The 21051-nt window shown below is 55.3% G+C and overlaps 1 protein-coding gene across 1 annotated transcript in view; it reads left to right on the forward strand.

Moving 5' to 3' along the window:
• NCOR2 (nuclear receptor corepressor 2) overlaps nucleotides 1–21051 on the forward strand; it is a 226199-nt gene that overhangs the window by 200502 nt on the left and 4646 nt on the right. The window contains exons 26-44 of the mRNA XM_059484874.1: nucleotides 555–659; nucleotides 1484–1587; nucleotides 3990–4140; nucleotides 7471–7623; nucleotides 7947–8033; nucleotides 8493–8767; nucleotides 9554–9917; nucleotides 10663–10893; nucleotides 11296–11541; nucleotides 11669–11818; nucleotides 12234–12368; nucleotides 12479–12641; nucleotides 13169–13602; nucleotides 15063–15206; nucleotides 15305–15447; nucleotides 15773–15966; nucleotides 17436–17582; nucleotides 17888–18033; nucleotides 19288–19341. Of these exons, the coding sequence (XP_059340857.1) occupies nucleotides 555–659; nucleotides 1484–1587; nucleotides 3990–4140; nucleotides 7471–7623; nucleotides 7947–8033; nucleotides 8493–8767; nucleotides 9554–9917; nucleotides 10663–10893; nucleotides 11296–11541; nucleotides 11669–11818; nucleotides 12234–12368; nucleotides 12479–12641; nucleotides 13169–13602; nucleotides 15063–15206; nucleotides 15305–15447; nucleotides 15773–15966; nucleotides 17436–17582; nucleotides 17888–18033; nucleotides 19288–19341 (3426 nt within the window). The remainder of the gene's footprint in view (nucleotides 1–554; nucleotides 660–1483; nucleotides 1588–3989; nucleotides 4141–7470; nucleotides 7624–7946; nucleotides 8034–8492; nucleotides 8768–9553; nucleotides 9918–10662; nucleotides 10894–11295; nucleotides 11542–11668; nucleotides 11819–12233; nucleotides 12369–12478; nucleotides 12642–13168; nucleotides 13603–15062; nucleotides 15207–15304; nucleotides 15448–15772; nucleotides 15967–17435; nucleotides 17583–17887; nucleotides 18034–19287; nucleotides 19342–21051) is intronic.

A 21051-nucleotide genomic window follows, 5' to 3' on the forward strand; every position in this document is an offset into this window, starting at 1 on the left:
AAGAGGATGAAAGGCTTAGTCCATCAGGGGAGCAGAGACACAGGGAGCTAAATTTGTGCAGTATAGGAAAGCAACAGCTCGGTCAGGGACACTTCCAGCCCATAAATACCCTTCAGGTAACACTGTGATCGAAGGAAGGAAATATATTGTTGCTCCCCAGGCTGGTAGGATAAAGAGTAAATAGCCTGAAGTGAACAAAGAAAGTGTTTAGTCTGCAGATTTGGAAGCTGTTGCTAACAGCAGGAGGGAATGGGTGAGGGATCAGGCCTGGGGAGGAGGGATATGATCTCTGTTTCTCACTGTATGTGGGTTCTGTTATAAACCAGCACAGAGTTTCCAGTGTCAGCTCTGGTCCTGGTGTGGGCAGTGCCAGGGTGAAGGATCTGGCTTTGCTGGATGGCATTTGTGCATTCACCACCCTGGGAAGCCCATCCCAAGGAGTTGGAATGGCAAAGGTGCCAAGAAGGTGCTGCCTCCAGGCTGGCACAGCCAAGGGTTGTGGCCCCGTGTCCTGCACCTCTGCTGATACCTGGGTAATGTTTTATGTTTTCCAGTGCCTTTTCCTGGAGTAAAGCAGGAACAACTTTCTCCTAGAAGCCAGGCCAGCCAGCCAGAGAGTCTGGTTCTGCAGCCATCCCAGGAGGGCTCCATCCTGCGGGGTGAGGACACGGAGTGGGGGGCACGTGCCCCAGCTGTGGGGAGAGAGGGAGGGATGCTGGTACTGCCAAGCCTGGTGAGTGCCACACTGGCTGCAGCTGCCCAGTGATCTCAGGGTTGACTTCTGGAATTGTGCCCAGCCAATGGGGTCTCTTTACCCCTTTTCTCTACCTCCCCAAATCAGGGCCTCAAGTGTTGATTCTGGTGGAGGTTTTGTGTTCAAAGGGCACCTGAAAATCTGTTGCTTAAGACAAAGCAAGACCTGTTTAAATTACATTAATTGGTATTTTCATGCTCTTCACTGTTGGTCCTCCAGCTGATCAGGGACCCCATTTTGGTTAAATACAACCCTGATGGGTTTCTTTTCCCATTAATCGGGCAGAAGAAAATAAATGCAGAGGTTTCTGGTTTGTGAACCCCCTAGTAAGACCAGTCAGGAGCCTGAGTGCTGTGGGCTGGATCCAACCCAGGACAGATCTATGTGAATGAACTCAAGCCACCCTGAGCTGCATTTCACCACAGATCTGCTCTGATCACATCAGGAGAGGCTGAGCCAGGCTGTGCTTTCTCCCAGGTCATAAATCTGCCCAGCACCTCCACAGAGACAGCAGGGAGCTGATAGCCTCAAAAGGCCTATATTTCCCCTCCTCTCCACCCCACACTCACAGGGAGGGGTTTCTCAAGAGACTTGGCACAAAGGGTTCTGAAAGGTTTGGGATTGAGCACTGACAGCTCTTGGAGGGTGTCCCCTCCAGTACCACAGAGACTGGGTCAAATCCTGCCCTCAGTAGTCTCAGCCCCAGCTCACAGTTTTTGTGTCCTACAGGTACTTCCCTCAGCTCTGCCTCGGGAGGAAGCATCACCAAAGGAACACCCACATCCAGGCCCCCTCCGGAGTCGCCCATCACCTACCGAGGCTCCATCACACATGTAAGTCCCTTGTCACCCCTGGGTGCTGCCAGCTGCAGCCTGTGGTGCTGGACATGGGCACTGGGGGTTGTGGGGCACGCTGGGTGTGCAGAACAGGGCTGTGCAGCAGCTCTGTGGTGCTCCCGCCCCATGGAGCCCCTCAGAGGGGTCTGCAAGCAGCCCCCACTGGAGATGGCACGAGAGGTGTTCCATGAGTGAACACTGCAGAGGAGCAGAGCCCAGCAAACAGCAGTGCAGCCTTACAGCACCTTTAAACCCAGCTTTGCCTTTTGTAGCTGTAAGGACCAGAGGCAAAGGAGCTGTAAAGGGCTCTGGCAAAATCATCTTGTCAGGGCAGGAAAGTGGGGCTGAGCAAAGGAGATGGGTGGAGGGCCCAGGCCAGGTGGAGCAGGGAGGAGACTCTGAGGGGCAGGTAAGGTAGCAGGAGCTCCTGCCAGGGCTGAGCACGCTGTGCTGGGGGTCCTGCCCAAAGGCTCTTTAGCAGGAGGATACTTTGGCTTAATCTCCACCATCCATCTTCAGAAGAGCAGCTGGCAAGCGGGCGATAGTTTCTTGCAGTGTGAGTTATTGCTCATCTGGTAACAGAGCAGAGAGCGTTAAAAAAAAAAAATCTGTTTCCCATGGGGATTTTATCTGGCCATCATTCAGATATTTAAAGACATTCAGGCTCCAATTTTTGCCTGCCTTCTTCAAGGAGGATGACCATATTCGCTTTGGCCCTGGGGACCTGATCCTGAATCCTGGCCCAGAGCAAAGGCTTAGCTTGCCTGGTGCCCTGTGTCCAACAAATGCCAGGAGTGGGTGCTCAGGGGCTGTAAATAACCCATCAGAGCAAACACTTGCTCCATCCTCTCAGATGCTCCTGCAGCAGCTGTGGGCAGCAGTGGGTGGGCGTGAGGGACCTTGAGTACCATGTGCCAGTTGAGGAGATCAGCAGAGTTTGTTGAGATACTGTTTTGCATCCAGTTAATGAATCCAGCCAGCTGATGAATCAATCCAGATTCCTTTGTTTGGCTGGGAAGTAAGGTATCAGGGCCAGACCCAGGGCATTGCCTGGTTCTCCTGCTGGCCCAGCAGCCTGCATCCCTCTGCTCCTGCTGGGATGAAGGAGCCCCCTGTTCTGGCAGCAGCTCCTGGTACCAGAGCTGATACTTGATCTCAGATGAGTCATCCAGTTCACAGGAAGCAGATCTTGAATATATGCTCTCTGCTCTGAAGCCATCTGTCATCACTTGCTTTCACATCCCCTCGGAGCACATCTGTGGAGGGAGGTGCCTTACCTGGGGCTGGGAGAGCCATTGCAGGTGCCCAGATCTGTAAGGGTGGGTGCCCAGAGCACTGAACCCACATGCTGGTATGCCCTGGCTTTGGGGACTGCTGCTGCTCTGAGGGCTTGGTGGAGAGCAGGGGCACTCCCAGGCAGGGGTGGGGAAAGAGCCTGAGTGGCACAACCTGGAAACACCAGCCAAGCTGGCGGGGGCATCACGTCCCGAGGCTTCCCCCAGGCATCAGTCCCAGGGCTTGCTGGGGTTAAATGAGCTGAGTAGGCAGGTGTCAGTCAGGAGGGTCGCTCTGACAGCGTCACTGTGCCTTCCCAGAGATGGGGAAGGGGGGCTGTCCCCCCATGGTGGCTGTTCCCAGCTGGCACCGACAGGTTACAGTGGCAGAAGGGTGTTAATCACCAGCAACTCCTCAGGGACATCAGCTCCGTGTGTGTTGAAGGGGATTCAGTGGGCAGGTGCTGTGAGCTGTGTCTGCTCGTGGTGAAGGAGAGGTTTCAGCTCACACTGGTGTGTGTGGGGAGCCTGCTGGTGTTCCTGTTGGAGATCTGAGGCAGGCTCTGCTCCCTGACCTGCTGCGGGACCGGTTTCGCTGTCGCTGCCGTCTCGGCCGGGCATGCTGCCAGCCCAGCTCCCGCACACAGGCAGCTCCCTGAAGGTCACCCTGCTGCCAGCAGCTGTGCCTGGGTGGGCAGGACATCTCTGTGCCTCCTGTGCCAAGCTGGGGAAATAGGCTGCAGGGAAAAGCTAATGCTGGAGCAGTGCCTGCTGTCACTAAGGTGTCCTCAGGGGAGCACCAGCCCTGTCCCCCAAACCTGGGAAGAGGGAGCCAGGCAGGCAGCTTACTCCAAAACACACAGGGTGAGAGCTGCTGTTTCTGTGCTCTCCTCATCCCCTGCCTCTTCCCAGCAGCCTCACACAGATCACGTACCTTTTTACTGCTGCTCGTTATCATTCTCATCAATAATTAAGCTGCAAGTCCCTGGCTGTTGGCTGCGCCAGGAAGCGGAGGCCGGGTGTGCTCTCTGCGCTCAGCTTCCCGCGAGGAACAGCCTGTCCCCGCACGGCGTTTGCTTAATTGGTTGTGACACTGTTAAATATGGATCTTGGTGGCTTTCCAAGGGCACCCCGGCAGAAGTGCTGTACAAAGGAACCATTACCAGGATAATCGGAGAAGACAGCCCCAGCAGAGCAGAGAAGGCGAGGGAGGATGCCGTGCCCAAAGGACATGTCATCTACGAGGGCAAGAAAGGCCACGTGCTGTCCTACGAGGGTGAGTCCTGATCTTCTCTGCCTTTTGAGGGCAGGTGCCAGGGGTTTGTGCCACTGTGGCTGGGACTTGGGAGCTGTTTGAGGAAAGGCTGATGAAGTACAACAGGCCAGCCTCCTGTCTCTGCTTCCAGTGCTTCTCTCCCTTCCCACCCTGGTGCCCTGTGTCCATCTGTCCTGTGTGGTTATCTTGTCTTAGAGATGGCAGGCGGGTTTGCAATGATTTTGGGAAACAGGGAAGAGGAGAGGACCAGATAGGAAGGTGTTACCTTCATCCCTAGCACCCTGTAGTGGAGGGGGACTGATTGAAAACATTACAAAAGCACTCCCAAAGTCTTGGGCCAAGGTGGACTCAAACCTGCAAGATGGAGGCAAGTCAGGTCGTTCAGCATAAAGGTTCATTTGGATGTCAGGTTCTCACCTGCATTGACTTGGGCACCCTGAGGCTTTTCCAGCACAGGACTGCCCTGCAGGAATCCTCATGGACCCAGCCTCAGCGTATGGTGAGTTTTGCTGGAGCTGTTGGAGGTGGTGAAGCCATTTCTGCATCCCACAAGGAGCCTATCTCGGGATGTGTTGGCTGCACCCCTGTAACAGGTGGTCAGCAGCTGCTCCTGCCTGCTCAGCCCATCACAGCACTGCCTCTCAAAGCTGCTCTGCGTGTCTCAGTGCCTCCCACTGGAGATGAGCAGATGTTGCTCTCCAGTGAGGCTGGGAACAGCCCCATTCTTGCCTTTCACTGTGTGCTGGGTCAGGCATCTCTCTTATGGAGCTGGACTCCTGCTGGTTTGCTTCTGTAGTCAGGAAGAGCCAATTTAGAGATGCCGCAGCCCTGAATCCTCCTGGGGTGAAGCACTGGCCTGTGCTCTGGTGTCCACAGGGATGGCTGTCCTCATGTGTCGCCTCCCTTCTCACTTGAGTTTGGAGATGACTAAGGAGCTGATCCCAACCTCAGCTGCCTCAGTCGGTGTCTCTGGGAAGCTGCTGTGCTGCCTGGGCGCTGTGGGCAGTGCTGCAGGCACTGTGTCCCACAGAATTCCCTTTCCTCATGGCCACAAGTGCAGGCAGCTGCTTTCATCACAGGCTTGTCTTATCCTGGACTGGAGGCAGAGGGTTCAGGTCAGGCCACGGGGACAAGCTCCAGCTGTTGTCACCTTTGTGTGTGTCCTGGGACCTTTCAGGACAGGGCTCTGTGCTGTGCCTCCCTCCTGCCACATGGAAACTGGCTCACAGCATGTCCCCCCCGGGGCCACTGTCAACTCTAGCCCAGATTAGAAATGTCACTGAGGAGGACTTGACTGGATGCCCTTTGGGACAGTTGGCAAGGCTTGGTCCAGGGAGGACTCAGGAAGCGTTTCAGGACTTGTTTGTGCAAGAAGCTATTTTAATCACCTCTGCCCGGGCTGGGGGTCGAACAAGGCTGATCTCAGAAATAGCAGCATCAGGGAGAGATGGGGAGTGCTCCTGGCAGTGAGGGCTGCCCGTGCCCAGAGCTGGGATCCCACTCCAGGCAATGAGGGAGAGCTGCAGACCAAACTCTCCCCTGTTGTTTGTGTCAGCCCGAGTCCCCCTGGCTGCAGCCTGTGTCACCTCTCATGCTACCCCCCATAGACACAGATGTGGAATTAATTCCTTCCTCTCCCCAGCAGCCTTTTACGTGCTTGGTAGCGTTTATCACATCCCAAGTGATCCCGTGAGCTGCTGCAGCCTTGCCAGCCCTGCCTCTCTCCTTCCCCCTGTAGAGCCCAGCGAGGCTGAGCAGCCCAGGAACAGAAGAGTTAAAAAAAAAATTAAATAAGAAAACTGAAACTGTTGGTGATTATGAATTTTGGCAAGCAGAAAAAAAATTGCAAATTCTTTAGTGTCATGAGGGTGCTTAAAATAAAAGAGCTGTAATGAGACGAGATCCTGTAGCATGTGTGAGCTGAATTGTGCTAGATTGGTTATTCTCATCCTGCATATGATTGCTGATGGCTTCTGCAAGGCGAGGAACGTGGGTTTGGAATGGTTTTCTTTCTGTTTAGTCTCTCTTCTCCCTCACGCCCTCCCCCTGCTTCCCGGTGGCACAAAGGGTGCCCGGGAGCACGTCCCCTCCTGCACAAGGGCTGGTGGCAACAGATGTGCCTTGATGACAGGGTGCACATCACCCACATGGTGCTTGGCTGATTCTGAATGTCACCCCCGGATTTCTGCTGTCAAATGGAGCTGAAGCAGAGGCTCAGGCACGGACCCCCTCTTGTTTCCCCACACACAGCCCCAAACACTTTGTGGATTGAGTGGGTGCTGATTGCGGAAACCAACAGTGGGTGTGAAGTTGTAATAATCCCATTTTATTAATTACTGGTTTTGCCGAGGAGGAGTTTTGTTCCTGATTGTCCACAGTAGAATGAATGTTTTTTAACTTCCCTGCTTTCTCTAATTGTACAACCACCTTCTCTACCCGCAAAGAGGAGGATCAGTGCACTGGCAATCCTTGGCAAGGGCAGCCTGGCCGGGGATGATGGGCAGAGGCGTTTGTCTCTCCTAGCTGACATCCTGTTTGGAGCTCATGGCACAAACCCAAGGCATTCAGCTGGATCAGAAGCTGCTGAATTCACAGCTCGCTGCACATGATGGGTGCCCATTGCCTGGGGTGGGCCTGGTGCTGCCTGGCACAGGCTGGGCTGTGCTGGTGGTGGGGCTGTAGCTCAGGACAGGTGTCCACTGCCTGTTCACAGGGAACCCACTCCAGGTTTGGATCAGGGGGCAGTCAGTGGTCTCTTCTCACCCTGGCACTCACTCCATCAGTCCTGCTTTGCACCATCTCTCCCAGTTCCTGTGTGTGTTCAGTGCTGTTTCAAAGGAATCATTCTCAGCTTCGCTTCTCCTCTGTTTTCCCTGATTTTCTCACCCAGGGAGTGTCTCGGCAGATGTTAAGGCTGGCCAAGATCCCAAACAGTAGGTGTCTAGCAAAAATCAAAACAAACAAGGAAAAAAACCAAAACTCCCCAGACCCAAAGAGTCAAGTTCAGTGGAACTGCAGCTGCTCCCACTGGCTCAGGGCTGTCCTGCTGCCTACGGATGGCCCCACCAGGGAGGGAGGGGATGGGACACGACTGGGTGGATGCTCCTACCCAAGAGGGAGGCACAGAGCTGGAGTCTGAGGCAGGCAGGGAGGGGAGAGAACACCAGCTGAATTTCCTGGAAGCCAGTCCCGTGCGATGTTTCTGGCACCGCATAGCGGCGGCTGATGCTGGGATGAGATCTGACCCCTGAGCAACACACACAAACAGCAGTAAACACCCTCTCCTGGCCCGGGCTGGCTTTCCATGCCTCTTGATGTTCCCCCCTGCAGGTGGAGTTGCTGCTTCTCAGTGTCCCAAAGAAGACAGCAGGAGCTCGGGAGCTTCCCATGAGACCACAGGAACTAAGCGGACCTATGATATGATGGAGGGGAGGATCAGCCGGGGCTTATCAGCCCGTGATACCTTATCTACCAGCATTGAAGGTGGGTCTGCGTGAGACCTTTCACCTGGGTTGTGTTACTGACCTGTGGAGATCTCATCTTGTCTCCTGTCTACATGGTGCATCTGACCAGCATGGGAAAAAACCAGAATGTAGACTGGTCTCTTTGCCTTGAGTGTCTGCCCTGACAGACCAGCTCCAGGAATAAAAAAAAAAGGGCACATTTAAAAAAAGGAGAAAATAATTAATTTAGAAATTGTTGGTATTTATCCTTGTTGTCCCAGGCATCCCTGGTAACACTGTCATGTATTTATGGTGAATGAATTGCTGTGTCACAGCCTGACTTTCCCTCTTGGGTCTCTTTAGGTCTCATGGGTCGAGCGATCCCTCCAGACCGACACAGTCCCCATAACCTAAAGGAGCAGCATCACATGCGAGGCTCGATTACACAAGGTAACACCTGGGAGCACAAGATGGGCATGGGCAGGGGAGGCACCTCACGTGCATGGCCCCTTGTTCTCATCATCAGGGTGGGACAGGAGGAAGCAAGGATGGGCACGTCAAGGTCCAGCTGCAGATCTTTGCAGCCCCTGCTTTGTGCTCAGAGAGATTTTCAGTCTTGCTCAGCTTCTACCAACCTGAATTCTGCCAAAGTCAGGGACGAAATTGTCAGTGATTCGCATGAAGCAGGTTGAAATTAGTGTGAAATGGATGCAGAAGGTGGTGGTAGGTGTGACGGGGACCAGCTGCATTAGTGCTATAGCTGCCCTGTGGGCTCAGTTGGGCACCAGTCCCTGAGTTACATGTGTTAACTGGAGACCCTCTAGAAGTAGGTATCTGCATGGGGACTGGGAGTCCAGGGTCTGCCTGGGGAGTCACCCTCTGCATCTGTCATCTGCCTGGGGGTTGCAGGAATACCTCGGTCCTATGTGGAGGCCCATGAGGACTACCTCAGAAGAGAAGCCAAACAGCTCAAGAGGGAAAACACTCCACCAAGGGACTTAACTGATGCCTACAAGGTCAGATCTCATGATCTGACTCCTCTGAAAATGAAATCAGCCCATGAAGACCTGGTAGCCACGGTGAAGGAAGCAGGAAGATCAATCCATGAGATCCCCCGGGAGGAGCTGAGGCGCACACCCGACATCTCTCTGACCAGACCTCTGAAGGAAGGTTCCATCACACAGGTGGGTATGGAGTGAAAGTGGATGAGATCAGTTTTGCTCAGATTGCTGCCCTTGCACAGATCCTGGGAGCCATTCCCATGGTAAAAGGAGAACAGAGACAGCTTTGTGTTGCATCACTGGTAAGAGCTGACGCTCTGCTTGGGTACAGGTTGTCCTGCCCCATCCTTTGAAGGGATCCATTCCAATCCAAACCATCCTGTAATCCTTCCCTGCAGATAAATACAAAGCCCAGGGAACTCCTGGCACATTAAGAAAGCAATGATCCATCTACACGTGTAAAGAAAAGGGGACACATTTGCCTCTTTTCCAAGGACAGAGTCAACTCAGTGCCCTCAGCATTTGTGACTCTGGTGCACATAAACTTGGTCTCCTCCCTTCATGGGCAAGTGGCAACCCAGCAGGGCCAGTAGTTAGGATGAAACACGGCATGATATCTCCTGTTGGTCTCCAAATATTTGCAGGGTTCCCATGGCACCTTGCAGTCCTGTCCCATTTCACAGTGTGTGTAGGAGAGAGGCGTGATGGGCACAGCCAGCCTTCAGCAGTGACTCATCATCATCATCTTGTTGGAGCACAACAAGACATGCAAGATGGGCCCTCCACCCTGCCCTGTTCCAGTGGTTATCTCTGCTCTGCCGAGGGCTGTTGGCTGTTTGACTGAGCAAAGCTTGTGTATTGACCCACTGAATGAGGCACCCTGAGTCCTGTTGGGACTCAGTGGGATGCAGTCACTGGGCTCCTTCTGTTCTAGGCCCCTTTGATGTCCCCTCTGCCTCCTGTCCCCAGGGTACCCCACTGAAGTATGACAGCGGCTCTTCCTCCTCGAGCACCAAAAAGCACGATGTGCGCTCCATCATTGGCAGCCCCGGCAGGACTTTCCACTCTGTGCATTCTCTGGATGTCATCCAAGACCCGAGGAATCTGGAAAGAGCTTACGAAGAGAGTCTGAAAAACAGGCCAAGCCCTGTGACAAACTCAGGTGGCTCTATTGCCAGAGGGGCTCCCGTGATTGTACCCGAGCCGGGCAAACCCCACCAAAGTGCCCTGGGCTATGAGGACCACCAGGCAGGGCACAGCACGGCCTTCAGCAGCCACTTGCACAGAGGGTCTCCAGTGTCCACACGAGAGTCCACCCCACGGCAGCACGAAGGTACTTGGCAAAGCTTTTATTTGATGGTAAAATGTCTAACAGACGAGCAGGTGAGGTGCACGGGAGGTGGCTGCTGACCCCACCTGCCCAAGTGATTCCCAGCAGGTGCCTGTTGAACCTGTTCTTCCCAGCACCCCACACCCACAGCTGACTCACAGCGCTGGGGTGGCTGCCAGGGACAGCTGGGGTTCAGTGCCCTTCCTGGGGGTGCTCACAGTGTTGAAGTGAGGGCACCTCACCTGCACCAGGGTAGCCAAAGGGAGACTTGGGCCAAGGCCGGTGAAGCCATTGGTGTTTCAGAAGTGTCCTCCCTGTCCCAGTTGAGGCCCACAGCACTCTTTTTTCCATAGGTGGGCAGGATAGCAGTGCTTGGGACACTGGGTGGGAGATGTTCACACTTCTCACTAACAGCAGCAGTGACCTCCTTGTGCTGAAGAGTGTGGCAGCAAGGCTGCACCACCATCAGCTTGTGCAGGCCAGGGTGAATGCACAGATTGCCCAGCATGGATGTGCTGGGGTGAAGGGATGATTTGGGAAAGGCCTCTCTCCCAAGGGGCAGCTGGGACTTGGCCCACCCTGACCTTGGTGGTGTAACAGGGCATGGCAGTGCAGGGAGGAGGGAAAGGCCCCTCAAGTTCAGGGTAGCTGCGATTGTCCCTGTGGGACCTGCTTGGCCAGAGGCATCCCTCAGGGACATGGCTTGGCCACAGTGCTCAGTCTGTGACTCATTTCCTTCTGCTCTCAGCAGGCAGCATCACTGCTGGGAAGCCGGTGTCCCAGGACAGAAAGATCACCCCCACATCGAGAGAGCTCAGCAACTCCAAGTCTCCGCATGCCCCCGTGCCCGACCACCACCACCCCATCTCCCCATACGAGCACCTGCTCCGCGGCGTCAGCGGCGTCGATCTGTACCGAGGGCACATCCCGCTGCCCTTCGACCCCGCCGCCATCCCCAGGGGGATCCAGCTGGAAGCAGGTACCCTGGGGATTATGTGTAGGGCTATGAGGAGATGTTCTTGTGCGGAGGAGTTTTGGACTGATGTGATGTGGGATGGGAGGGTGCCTCGTTGTGTCATTATGAGCATGTATAGGGTGTATGAGGCGGTAAGTAGGATTGCAGCTCCTGTTAGGATAATTCTGAAGGCGGATCAGTTGAAAAGTGCGCCTACAATGGTTAGTTCTGCTATGAGGTTTGTTGTTGGAGGGAGGGCCGTGTTTGGTAGGTTAGCTAGGAGTCATCAGGTGGCTATGAGCAGTAGAAGGGGTTGACGGCCTCGTGTAAGTAGGAGCTGGGCTGGGGGCACAGTTTTTTATTTTCCTTATGCTCCAAAAGCTTGAGATCTCTGGGGTTTCACATCTGCACCCTTTTCTCTCCCAGCTGCTGCTTACTACCTGCCAAGGCATCTGGCTCCGAGCCCCACGTACCCACACCTGTACCCCCCGTACCTCATCCGAGGCTACCCGGACACGGCGGCCATGGAGAACCGCCAGACCATCATCAACGACTACATCACGTCGCAGCAGATGCACCACAACGCCGCAGCCACGGCCATGGCGCAGCGGGCGGACATGCTGCGCGGGCTGTCGCCCCGGGAGCCCTCCCTCGCCCTCAACTATGCAGCAGGTCCTCCAGCACGGCGCTGCCCAGGGGTTTGGGAGCAGCAGGGGAGAAGGAGGCTGGGTCAGGCTGGCACGGCCAAGCTTGCAGCAGCTTGGCGTTGTCCTGACAGTGCTCTCGCTTCTCTCTGCAGGCATCATCGACCTGTCCCAAGTGCCACACCTGCCCGTCCTCGTGCCCCCTACCCCTGGCACCTCCGCCACCACCATGGACCGCATCACCTACATCCCTGGACCCCCCCAAACCTTCGGCAGCCGGCACAGCAGCTCCCCGCTCTCCCCAGGTAATGCTGCAGGTTGCTTTTCCAGTGGGAAAATTATTGAGGAGGATGCTCATCATCAATCCAACACCATGGGCTCAGCATGCCAGGACAGACTGGGAGACCCCAAATTAATTCTCACTCAGGGACTGACTCCCTCTCTTCCTGCTTTTTGAGGGCTTCCTTGATTTTCCTCCTTCTTCCCCAAAGCAAACAGCTCTGTGGAAGGTCATACCCTGGAGACAGCACGAGGACAGCTGTTCCATGATTTGTCTGGGTTTTGTTGCGCTGGTTGCCCTCGTCTGTCCCGCTCCAGGTGACCTTGGATGGAGCCATTCCTTATCTACTCTGCATACACAGTGATGTGAAGAGCGGGCAGCATTCCCAGGGGGAATTGCTGTGTCTGCAGCCCTCTCACTGCCTTCTGGTTGGGTTTCAGGAGGGCCCACGCACATGACCAAACAGTCAGGATCGTCGGTGTCCGAACGGGAGCGGGAGCGGGAACGAGAGAGGGAGCGTGAAAAATCCATCCTAGCCTCCACCACAGTGGAGCATGCACCCATCTGGAGACCAGGTAGGCTGGGGAGGAGTCCACCCTCCACCCTGGGACCTGTGCTGGGTGGAAGGTAGGGTTAGGGCGGTTGGACAGAGAGCTGAAGAAGCTGTTCTTTGTGGTCTCCCCAGGTACAGAGCAGTCCAGCAGCCGTTCGTCCTCCCACTCTCACAGCCACCAGCACTCTCCCGTGTCACCCCGCACCCACGAGACCATCCAGCAGCGCCCCAGCGTGCTCCACAACACCGGCATGAAGATCATCTCCTCGGAGACCCCCACCCCTTCCGTCCTGCGGTACGTGCCCCCACCATGGTTTCCAGTGCTTGCCTGGATGCCTGCACCAGCACTTAATTAATGAGCACCTCTGAGAGGAAGGACTGGGAGTTGTTTTCTCTTCAGTCTCAGTGTGAGCAGGATTGGGGCTTTCAGGGAAGTTGTGGTGGGGAGAGGTACATTTTGGTGCCCCAATTCTTTTGCTTTTCCTGCTGCCAGGAGAAATGTAGGAGTGTGCCTGTGCCCAAATACAGGTGTTACTCCTCACGCTGAAGATCGCCTGGTGGTGGAGTTATCGAGGTCTCTGGGACCTGTCCATGAGTTTTGGGTTTTCCAGTCAATGCATTCAGCCCCAATACTCTGTGGCCAGTTACTTTGGTGGAGGCTCCATCCAGTCCCTCCTCACTGGCCCTGCATGGTCCAGCCATATGCTCAGGAGGCCTGGAAGGAGCTCAGCCAGGCAAAGCTGAACACTGGGGCTCTGCTAACAGCATTCCCTTTCTCCACGTGCTTCTCTCACCTTGGCCTTGCCTTCATTTTCCTTGCAGATCCTCCTCCACCACTACCACGTCACCGATCCGCTCCGCCGCCTTCCCCTCGGCCTCCAGCCTGCGCTCCTCGCTCGGCGCGGCCGACGGCTACGCAGCCCCCCTGGAGCCAGCCATGCTGCAGAAAGAGTCCTCGAGGGGGAGGGAAGCCAAGGCAGAGCGAGGCCAGACTGACAACAACGTCTACACCTCAAAGCTGCCCAGCGGGGCCAACCTGGAGCAGTCGCCTTCGCCCATCAAAGCCATGGAGTCGAGACCTTTGCCCGCCTCCGGAGCTGGCTCCTCTCATCACTATGGCAGAGGACAGGGGAAAAGCCAGCAGCACCACCACCCTCTGGACCAGCAGCACGCAGCCTCGGGCTCCGAGCAGCACAGTAGAGAAAAAAGTCAGAGCAAACGCTTCTCCGTGCAGGAGCAGGAGCTCCGAACACTCGGTAAGGGCACCACGACAGCGGCCAAGTTCATAGATGTGATTATCATGCCCCCAAATGTCTTGTGATAAGGACGAGCAAGAAAAAAGCTCACTGAGTGACCATCCCCCTAATGATGGTCAGAAATTGGAGGGCAGAGGTGAGAGACCTGTGGCCTGACACCCATTTTATTTCATTGCTTCTTATTTTCAGTTGCACATTTGGATATTGACTCCATCGGCTCCCCAAGTGTGCTTGTCCCTCTGCTCCTTGGCCATTATGTTATTCCAGACTTTTTTATTTTTGCGTGTTTTAAGGATCTTCCCTTCTTCCACCCTCTTTTAGCTTTTCCAGTTGCCAAGTCCTGTTTTGCAAATGTTGTCCAGTTCCTGGTATTGCTTTTTACAGACAATAGCCATTTGCTAATTTTGATTTCCCCATCCTTAGAAATTCCCAGGCAGTCTGTAAAGAACAGTTGTGGGTAATAAATCAAAGGAGCAAAGTGGAAAACTGGGATTGTGAGCGTGACAAGGCTGCTGGCCATCAGACAAGCACTTCCCTGCTCATGAGCTGCAGGGTCTCTGAGGGCTTTGTGGGTCTCAGCATGGATGGGATCCCTGTGCTCAGAGTGACCTCACTCAGGGTCCTGGTGCTGGATGCTGCCCTAGGTGGGCACTGTGGCTGTCCTGAGATCACTCAGCCCAGCCATGCTCAGCAGTTGTTTCCAGAGCAGACCACAAGAACCACCTAAGAGCAATCTTGTGTAAGAGAAAAGCACTAGGAGAAGTTATTCCAGCAGAAGGTGGAGGGAGTGGGATGGATTTGAAGGTCTGGGTCATTCTTCATGGGACCAGCCTTCAACCAGAACACTCATCCAGGCTCCCACTAGCATGCAGAAGCAACAAGCAGCGTGTGGGGGTTTGGTGGGACCTCATCTTCAAGTTGCAGCAGCTGCCTTGGCCATCAGCATGGGGAGTTCCTGTCCCATTCCTCTTCCTGTATCCCAAGGATGGAGAGGATGCAGCAGCATGGCTGGGAGAAGAGCTGCATCCCATCCCACCCTTCAGTCATGTCTGGTCCTGGCACCTTCTAGCAGTGTGTTCCAGGACTGTGGATGCACTTGGAGACCTCTTGTGCAGCCTCCTCCACTCTCTCTGGGCATTGCTGTCCCTCTGGGCATAGTGGGGGTTTCAGTGGGTGGAGAAAATGGGGAACAAACTGTGAACCTGCAGAGGTTGGGTTTGGTCCCTGGATCTCATGCTGTCACCAAGAGCTGCTGAGTGTCCAGTTCTGCAAGAATGAGATATCACCTCTTCACAGCAGCCATCACCACAGCTGGACACCGGAGGTGGCCCTGCCAGGTCTTCCTTCATCTCTTTTTCCCCCACTTTGCTGAACATGTGACTCTCCCCACGAGCAGTGGTACAACAGAGCTAGGGAAAATCTAAGTGAGCTCCTGGTTGTAACTCCCTCCATTTCCTCAGGCTTTCATGGAGGCTACAGCCCCGAGCGGATGGAGGCCGTGAGTCCGGTGAGCTCGCCCAGCCTGTCCCACGAGAAAGGGGCCAAGCTGCTGCAGGACACTGAGAAGGGGCACGGGGAGCATGACCTGAGGCAGAAGCAGCAAGGTGAGAACAGGGGCTGGCTGTGCCCCAGTGCTGGGATGGCATTTGGAGAAGGGGACACAGATGTCATCTCATTCCTGCTCTCTCCTTGGTGCCCCCAGGCTCGCTGAAGGCTTCGGCCCCCGAAGCCGCTCACCTGCAGCACCTGCGGCAGCCCGACGGCCCCCAGTGCCAGCCCCTGCAGTCCAGCCAGAGCATCAAGGGCATGAACCAGCGCGTGGTCACGCTGGCCCAGCACATCAGTGTAACTAACTACCCTCATCCACCCCATCCCCTTCCTGCTGGGGCTCCAGGGGGAGGGAGGAGCTCAGTGAAACATGTCTGGTGGGGATGGGATGGGCTGGGAGCGGCACTGGAGACCTCAGCTCCTCTAGCTGGGGGCTGGAGAGCAGGGAGCATCACCAATGTTCGGCCCAGGTATTTGTGTCCCCAAGAAGCCCATCACAAAAGCTGTTGCAGACAGGAGGCAGAAGTTCCATATGCGGGGACAAATCAGCCTATTTCCCCCTGCTCACCCTCAAGACAAAAGTCAAAGCCAGCCCCATTTGTGACCGTGGTTTCTGCTGCAGGAGGTGATCACGCAGGACTACACGCGGCACCACCCGCAGCAGCTGAACTCGCACCTGCAGGCGCCGCTCTACTCGTTCCCCGGCGCCGCGTGCCCCGTGCTGGACCTGCGCCGCACGCCCAGCGAGGCCTTCCTGCAGCAGCAGGAGCACAGCACGGCCTCCCGCATCTCCCCGCAGGGAGAGGGGGGCAAAAGGTGAGCCCAGGGGCCAGCCCGGGCTGGCACGGGTGGGTGTGGGCCAGCCTGAGCTCACATGGGCCCAGGCGGCTCAGGGGAGGTCGGGTGGGTGTCCTTGGCTGCCTGGCACTGCGGTGAGGGGTTGCACCGTGTTGCAGATTGGAGTTGGCATTGCTCTCCCAAGCTTGGTGCTGTGGGGATTTCCTGCTTACGCAGCCCAGCCACTCTCTCATCTGGGCATCTTTCCCCTGGGGTGGTGCCTCTTGCCATCCCTGTTGTCCTAGAGGTGATCTTTAGACCCCCTTAGAATCCATGCATAATCCTCTTCCCAATCTGGCTGGTGTCACAGGATGGTTTAGGTGGAAATGGATCTCTTGAGATCACCCAGCTCAGCAGTGACCTCTTGCAGGTTACCCTGGTTGTGGCTGCTTGGGTTCAGAATATCTCCACTGTTGGAGACAGCACCTCTCTGGCCAACCTGTTCCCAGCATTTCAGCACTCTGACAGGAAAAAAGGGTTTCCTTGTGTTGGGATGGAATTTTATGTGTTTTGCTTGTGCCTGTTGCCTCCTGTCCTGTCCCTGTTCTCAGTCCCTGACCAGAGATTATTCCAAAAAACCTGAAGCAACATGTTTTCCATTGGTTCAAAATTAATTTTATCTTCATCTTTCAAAGTGAATTAGCAGTTTATTAGACACAGGTGCCCTGACAACTGGCATTGTTCATTTCAGGCACCACCTGTATTTGTTTTAATGTCACTTTCAAAACCCCTTGCTGCTACAAGGCAGGTCTGATTGCTGTTGTATGGAATTAAAAAATGAGTCTGTGTTCCCACCCAAACACCCACCCAGATGTATCCAGGAATGAGTGGTGCCTTGTCAGTAAATGGGATTGTTCTTCCTGGCTCAGCCTGGTCCTGGAGTTGGCTTTACAACACGAAGGAAAAAAGCCCAGCCCTGACCACCCAGTGATGAAAAAACTGGGGGAAAAAGAGAAACCACAGAAAGAACAAAGATGTAAATTCCCAGAACTGGCTGTGAGGAATTCCTCGCAGACTGGAGCGTGGCTGTCTCCCAGCTCTGGCCACGGGCAGGCATCAGGGGCCAGCAGCGATCCTCCCCAGGCTGCCCCAGCTCCAGGCAGCTCCTGCAGCCACCCAGCTCCTGTGTGGCCCTGAGGATGGGACATGCCAGGTTCTGCCTCTGCTGTGTTCACCAATAGAATCAAAAGCAGTGTCCCCAAAAGGTTACTGTCACAGCCCTCCACAGGGATCCATGTGTCCCCGCCACCAGCAGGTCCCTCCTGGGCGGCTCAGCTGTCCCACTTTGGGGGATCAGGCCCAGGGCTTGGCTCAGCCCAGCTCTCCCTGCCCAAACCCCGCTCTCCCTCTGGCCGTGCTGCAGGAATCCTTTCCCCTCCCATCCCCGAGGTGCTGCACGGGGACAGGGCTGTCACAGTGACCCCATGGCCTGTCCCCTTGCTGCCCAGGTCCCCGGAGCAGGCCAAGGCAGCAGCAGGGGGGTCGGAGAGCTGCATCGAGCCCGTGTCCCCACCCGACGGCGCGGGAGAGGCGGAGCACGCCAAGAGCGCCCCGTACCCCGTCCTGTTCCGCGAGGGAGAGCCCATGGACCAGAGGTACGGCCTGGGAACGGGCACTGGGGGCACCTGGGGAGGGGATGGCCCCACACATGGCCTGGCCAGGCTGCTTTCCTTGCTGCCCAAAGCTGTGCTCCATCCCAGGGGCTCTATTTGTCACAGCTTGTGGCTGTTCAATACCACGGGGTGCATTTATCATTGGGACAGGGAGAGAGGTTGGAGGTGCTGAGTATCCCAGGAGCTCCCAGCCTGATCCCGAGAGTCACACTGGGGGAAGAGGCTCTTTAGGTAGGACTTCGTGCAGGGGATGTTGCAGAGGTTTCCAATGGTCTTTTGCTCTGCAGGATGGGGTCCAAGTCCCCAGGAAACAACACTCAGCGTCCAGCTTTCTTCAGCAAGCTCACAGAAAGCAACTCTGCCATGGTGAAGTCCAAGAAGCAGGAGATCATCAAGAAGCTCAGCACGACCAACAAAAATGAGACGGACTACAGTAAGAACCTGTGGGGAATGCAGGACACTAGGGGAGGAAAAGCCTCGAGGACACATAAAGCACAGGAGATTTGGGAATGGGTGCTGCTGTGTTAAAGGGCTGGGAGCTCCCAGACAGCTCTGTCTGCATTGAAGAGTCAGGCTCAATGGTCCTTGTGGGTCTCTTCCAACTCAGAATATTCTGTGATTTTGTGAACTACAAGTTTCAAATGTTTCCTAGAATGCTCTGTTCTGGTGCCAGCAGTGACTGTGTGTATCTGGGGGGGCAGTGGGAGACTTCCCAGCTCTGTCTCTGTGCTCTGAGGCTGTCCATCCCACCCACACCAGATAACCTCAGTAGGAAGGAAATAATGAGCTGAGCATGGAGGACACTTAAGAGCAATTGATATTTTAATGACTGGCAAGCCAAGCTGAATCCTTCCTCCTTGAGATGCATCTCCCCCCAACCTTACTTTAAGTCCTGCATCAATATTGGTGCAGCTCTGTAAAACTAACCAGGCTGGCTCAGATTAGAAATTCAGCCTGTTCGTTCATTAACTGCTAATAGAGTAGATAGGATCATAATTTAATTTAGCCCAGCATTATCCAGTCAATACTAATTCAATTTGAATCCATCTTACAACAGCTGCATCGGATAAGAGGGACCGAGCTGTCTGGTCTCCTGGATGATGTTACCATGAGCCAACGGTATTGTTATGCCCCTTTGGGGACGTGTGGCTGAACCCCCTGACCTTCCACACTTTCCCTTATCAAGGAAAAATATATAGAAATTGGATACGCCTCTTATTTGATGAGAATTTCTGTTATTCTAAGGAAAGCAATATCCAAGTCAAGCAGCTCAGCTAAGAGGGAAAATATTGATTTAACATTTCTTTTCCTCCTCCTTGCCCTCTCCACTGCCCAGACCTGCTTGATGGATAGGGGGCATTGAGCCTTTGAAAATCCCATGGGCAGGAGAGAGGGTTTGGCTCCATGGAGCTTGTAATCCCAAGGGCAGGAGGCAGGAAGGGAGGGAGGCCAGCACTGAGCACAAAGACATTGCCCTGGCTTTCAGGGCTCTGCTGTTTTGCCCTTTCCCTCCTGGTGAAGGTGCCCACTGTGGATCTCCCAAAGGCACTGGGGGAAGCTGGGCTGCTGTCCAGTGTGCTGTGATAGAGACATGGGAGTCTTGTCATGGCTGCCATGGCAGGTCCTCCCAGCCCCTAACCTGCACGTGCTGCTCCCCGTGCTGAAGAGCTTCTTTGTTTTTCTCCAGATGTGGGGCAGCCTGGGACAGAGATTTTCAACATGCCAGCGATTACTGGAGCAGGTAACTCCCCACATACCTGAACCTCATTTCCCACAGGGCTTACAGCTATGGAGAGCAGGAGGCTCAGTAGATTTAAGCATCTCTTTTGTTCTGTTTTCCCTTAAAACCAAGTGTAACAGTTGCTGGGATACAGAAACCTCGGGACACACCATAACTCCCTGCAGTTGGGTTGGAGAAAGGGCAGTGTAATTCCTTGGAAAACCTGGCAGAGTTTGAGGTTAAAGGTGAAGCAAGGGTTGGCAGAGGGTTAAAACATCTTAGCAAGGTGGACCTCACACCTGGAGAGAGCACCCTGCCCTTGGTGGGACCGTGTGGGTGGGTGGGAGGGCAGTGGGGTCTGTCACTGTGGGCTGGGCAGGATGCAGGAGCAAACTGGGGCAAGAGCAGCACCCGGTGCTGGGCAAAGTGGCAATGTTGAGGACCAAAAGGGAGCTGAGGGTTGCTGTGGCAGGAGGAGGTGTCTCCTGGGAGCTGGAGGAGTGCTCAGGCCCAGGACCAGCCCAGCGGGAATGACAGTGGGAAGCTGTCACCCTGTTGCCACCTGCAGCATGTCCGGGTGGACTCAAAAAGCAAATTGGGAGCAAATTCCCAGTGAGGAATACTAATTGCTACTTAATTGATTAAGAATTAATGCTCTCCTACAGCAGGAATGCCTTCAGGTTGTTAGTTTTAAGTAGGAGAACAGCAGGTTTCCCACAGCCAAGGGCAGGAGATGCTGTGGGCAGGGGTTTGGTGCTGTGGGAGGGTCAGTGGTATAGGACTGCTTGCCTGGGGAAATGAGTTGGGGAGAAGAAGTGAGCTGGCATCAGCTGCTGGGGTGAGCAGGTGCAGCCAGGTAGGACCTGAGGGTCCTGGCAGACAAGATCTGAGGGTCAGTTTAGGCTAGAGGGGACCAGCAAAGACCCTGCCTGTTCTTACAGCAAGACAAGCGTTCAGACAATGGGAACCTGGGATGTGTCCCTTTCCAAGCAGAGGGGCAGGGATCCCAAACAAACTCCCCAGGATGGGCTCAGCTGGGGGCCTGGCAGTTCCGTGTCTGTATTTTGCCCTTGCTTGTTCCCTGTGAGTGCCACCCGGGAGTGGCGGTGGCGCGGCCGAGCCTCTGGTCCCTGTGCGGTGCTGCTCCATAACTGCATGGCTTGAGACTCACCCACACCTCGCCTCTGCATCCTGTCCCGCTGGGCCCCAGGGACCCCGGCCTGGGGAGAGAGGGGGGCAGGGGGCTTGCAGAGAGCTCCAGGAGGGACAGCAGGACGCTCCCCTCTCCCCATGTAGCCTGACCCACACCGGCAGCTCTGGGGGCTGCCTGCACCCTGTCACCACCCCAGGGCCAAATCCAGGCACGTCTTTCTTATCAAGTGTTTTTGTGGGGTACTCCTTCTTCCTTCCCTGATTTTCTTTATGGGAACCCACCCCAGCCTCCAAATTCCTGGCACACTGACTTCTGTTATGTGTGCATAGGGACCCCCCCATCCAAATGACTTTCCTCCTGTCCCCATGCCGAGCCTGGCTGGGTTGGGAGCATAGCCCCTGCTCCTTGGAGATGCTCCCTGGGGCTCAGTGACAAACCCTTGTCCCCTGGCCCTGGGGAACCTTCCCAAAGCCCAGATCCCAGAGTGAGTCCCATCCGTCCCACGCCAGCCCCCGCCGAGCCCCGGGGCGGGATGGAGATGGAGCGGGAGGAGGAGGAGGAGGACGGGTGCATCGCAG

Source organism: Ammospiza nelsoni, chromosome 18 (genome assembly GCF_027579445.1).
Source record: "Ammospiza nelsoni isolate bAmmNel1 chromosome 18, bAmmNel1.pri, whole genome shotgun sequence".
NCBI classification, from domain to species: domain Eukaryota; kingdom Metazoa; phylum Chordata; class Aves; order Passeriformes; family Passerellidae; genus Ammospiza; species Ammospiza nelsoni.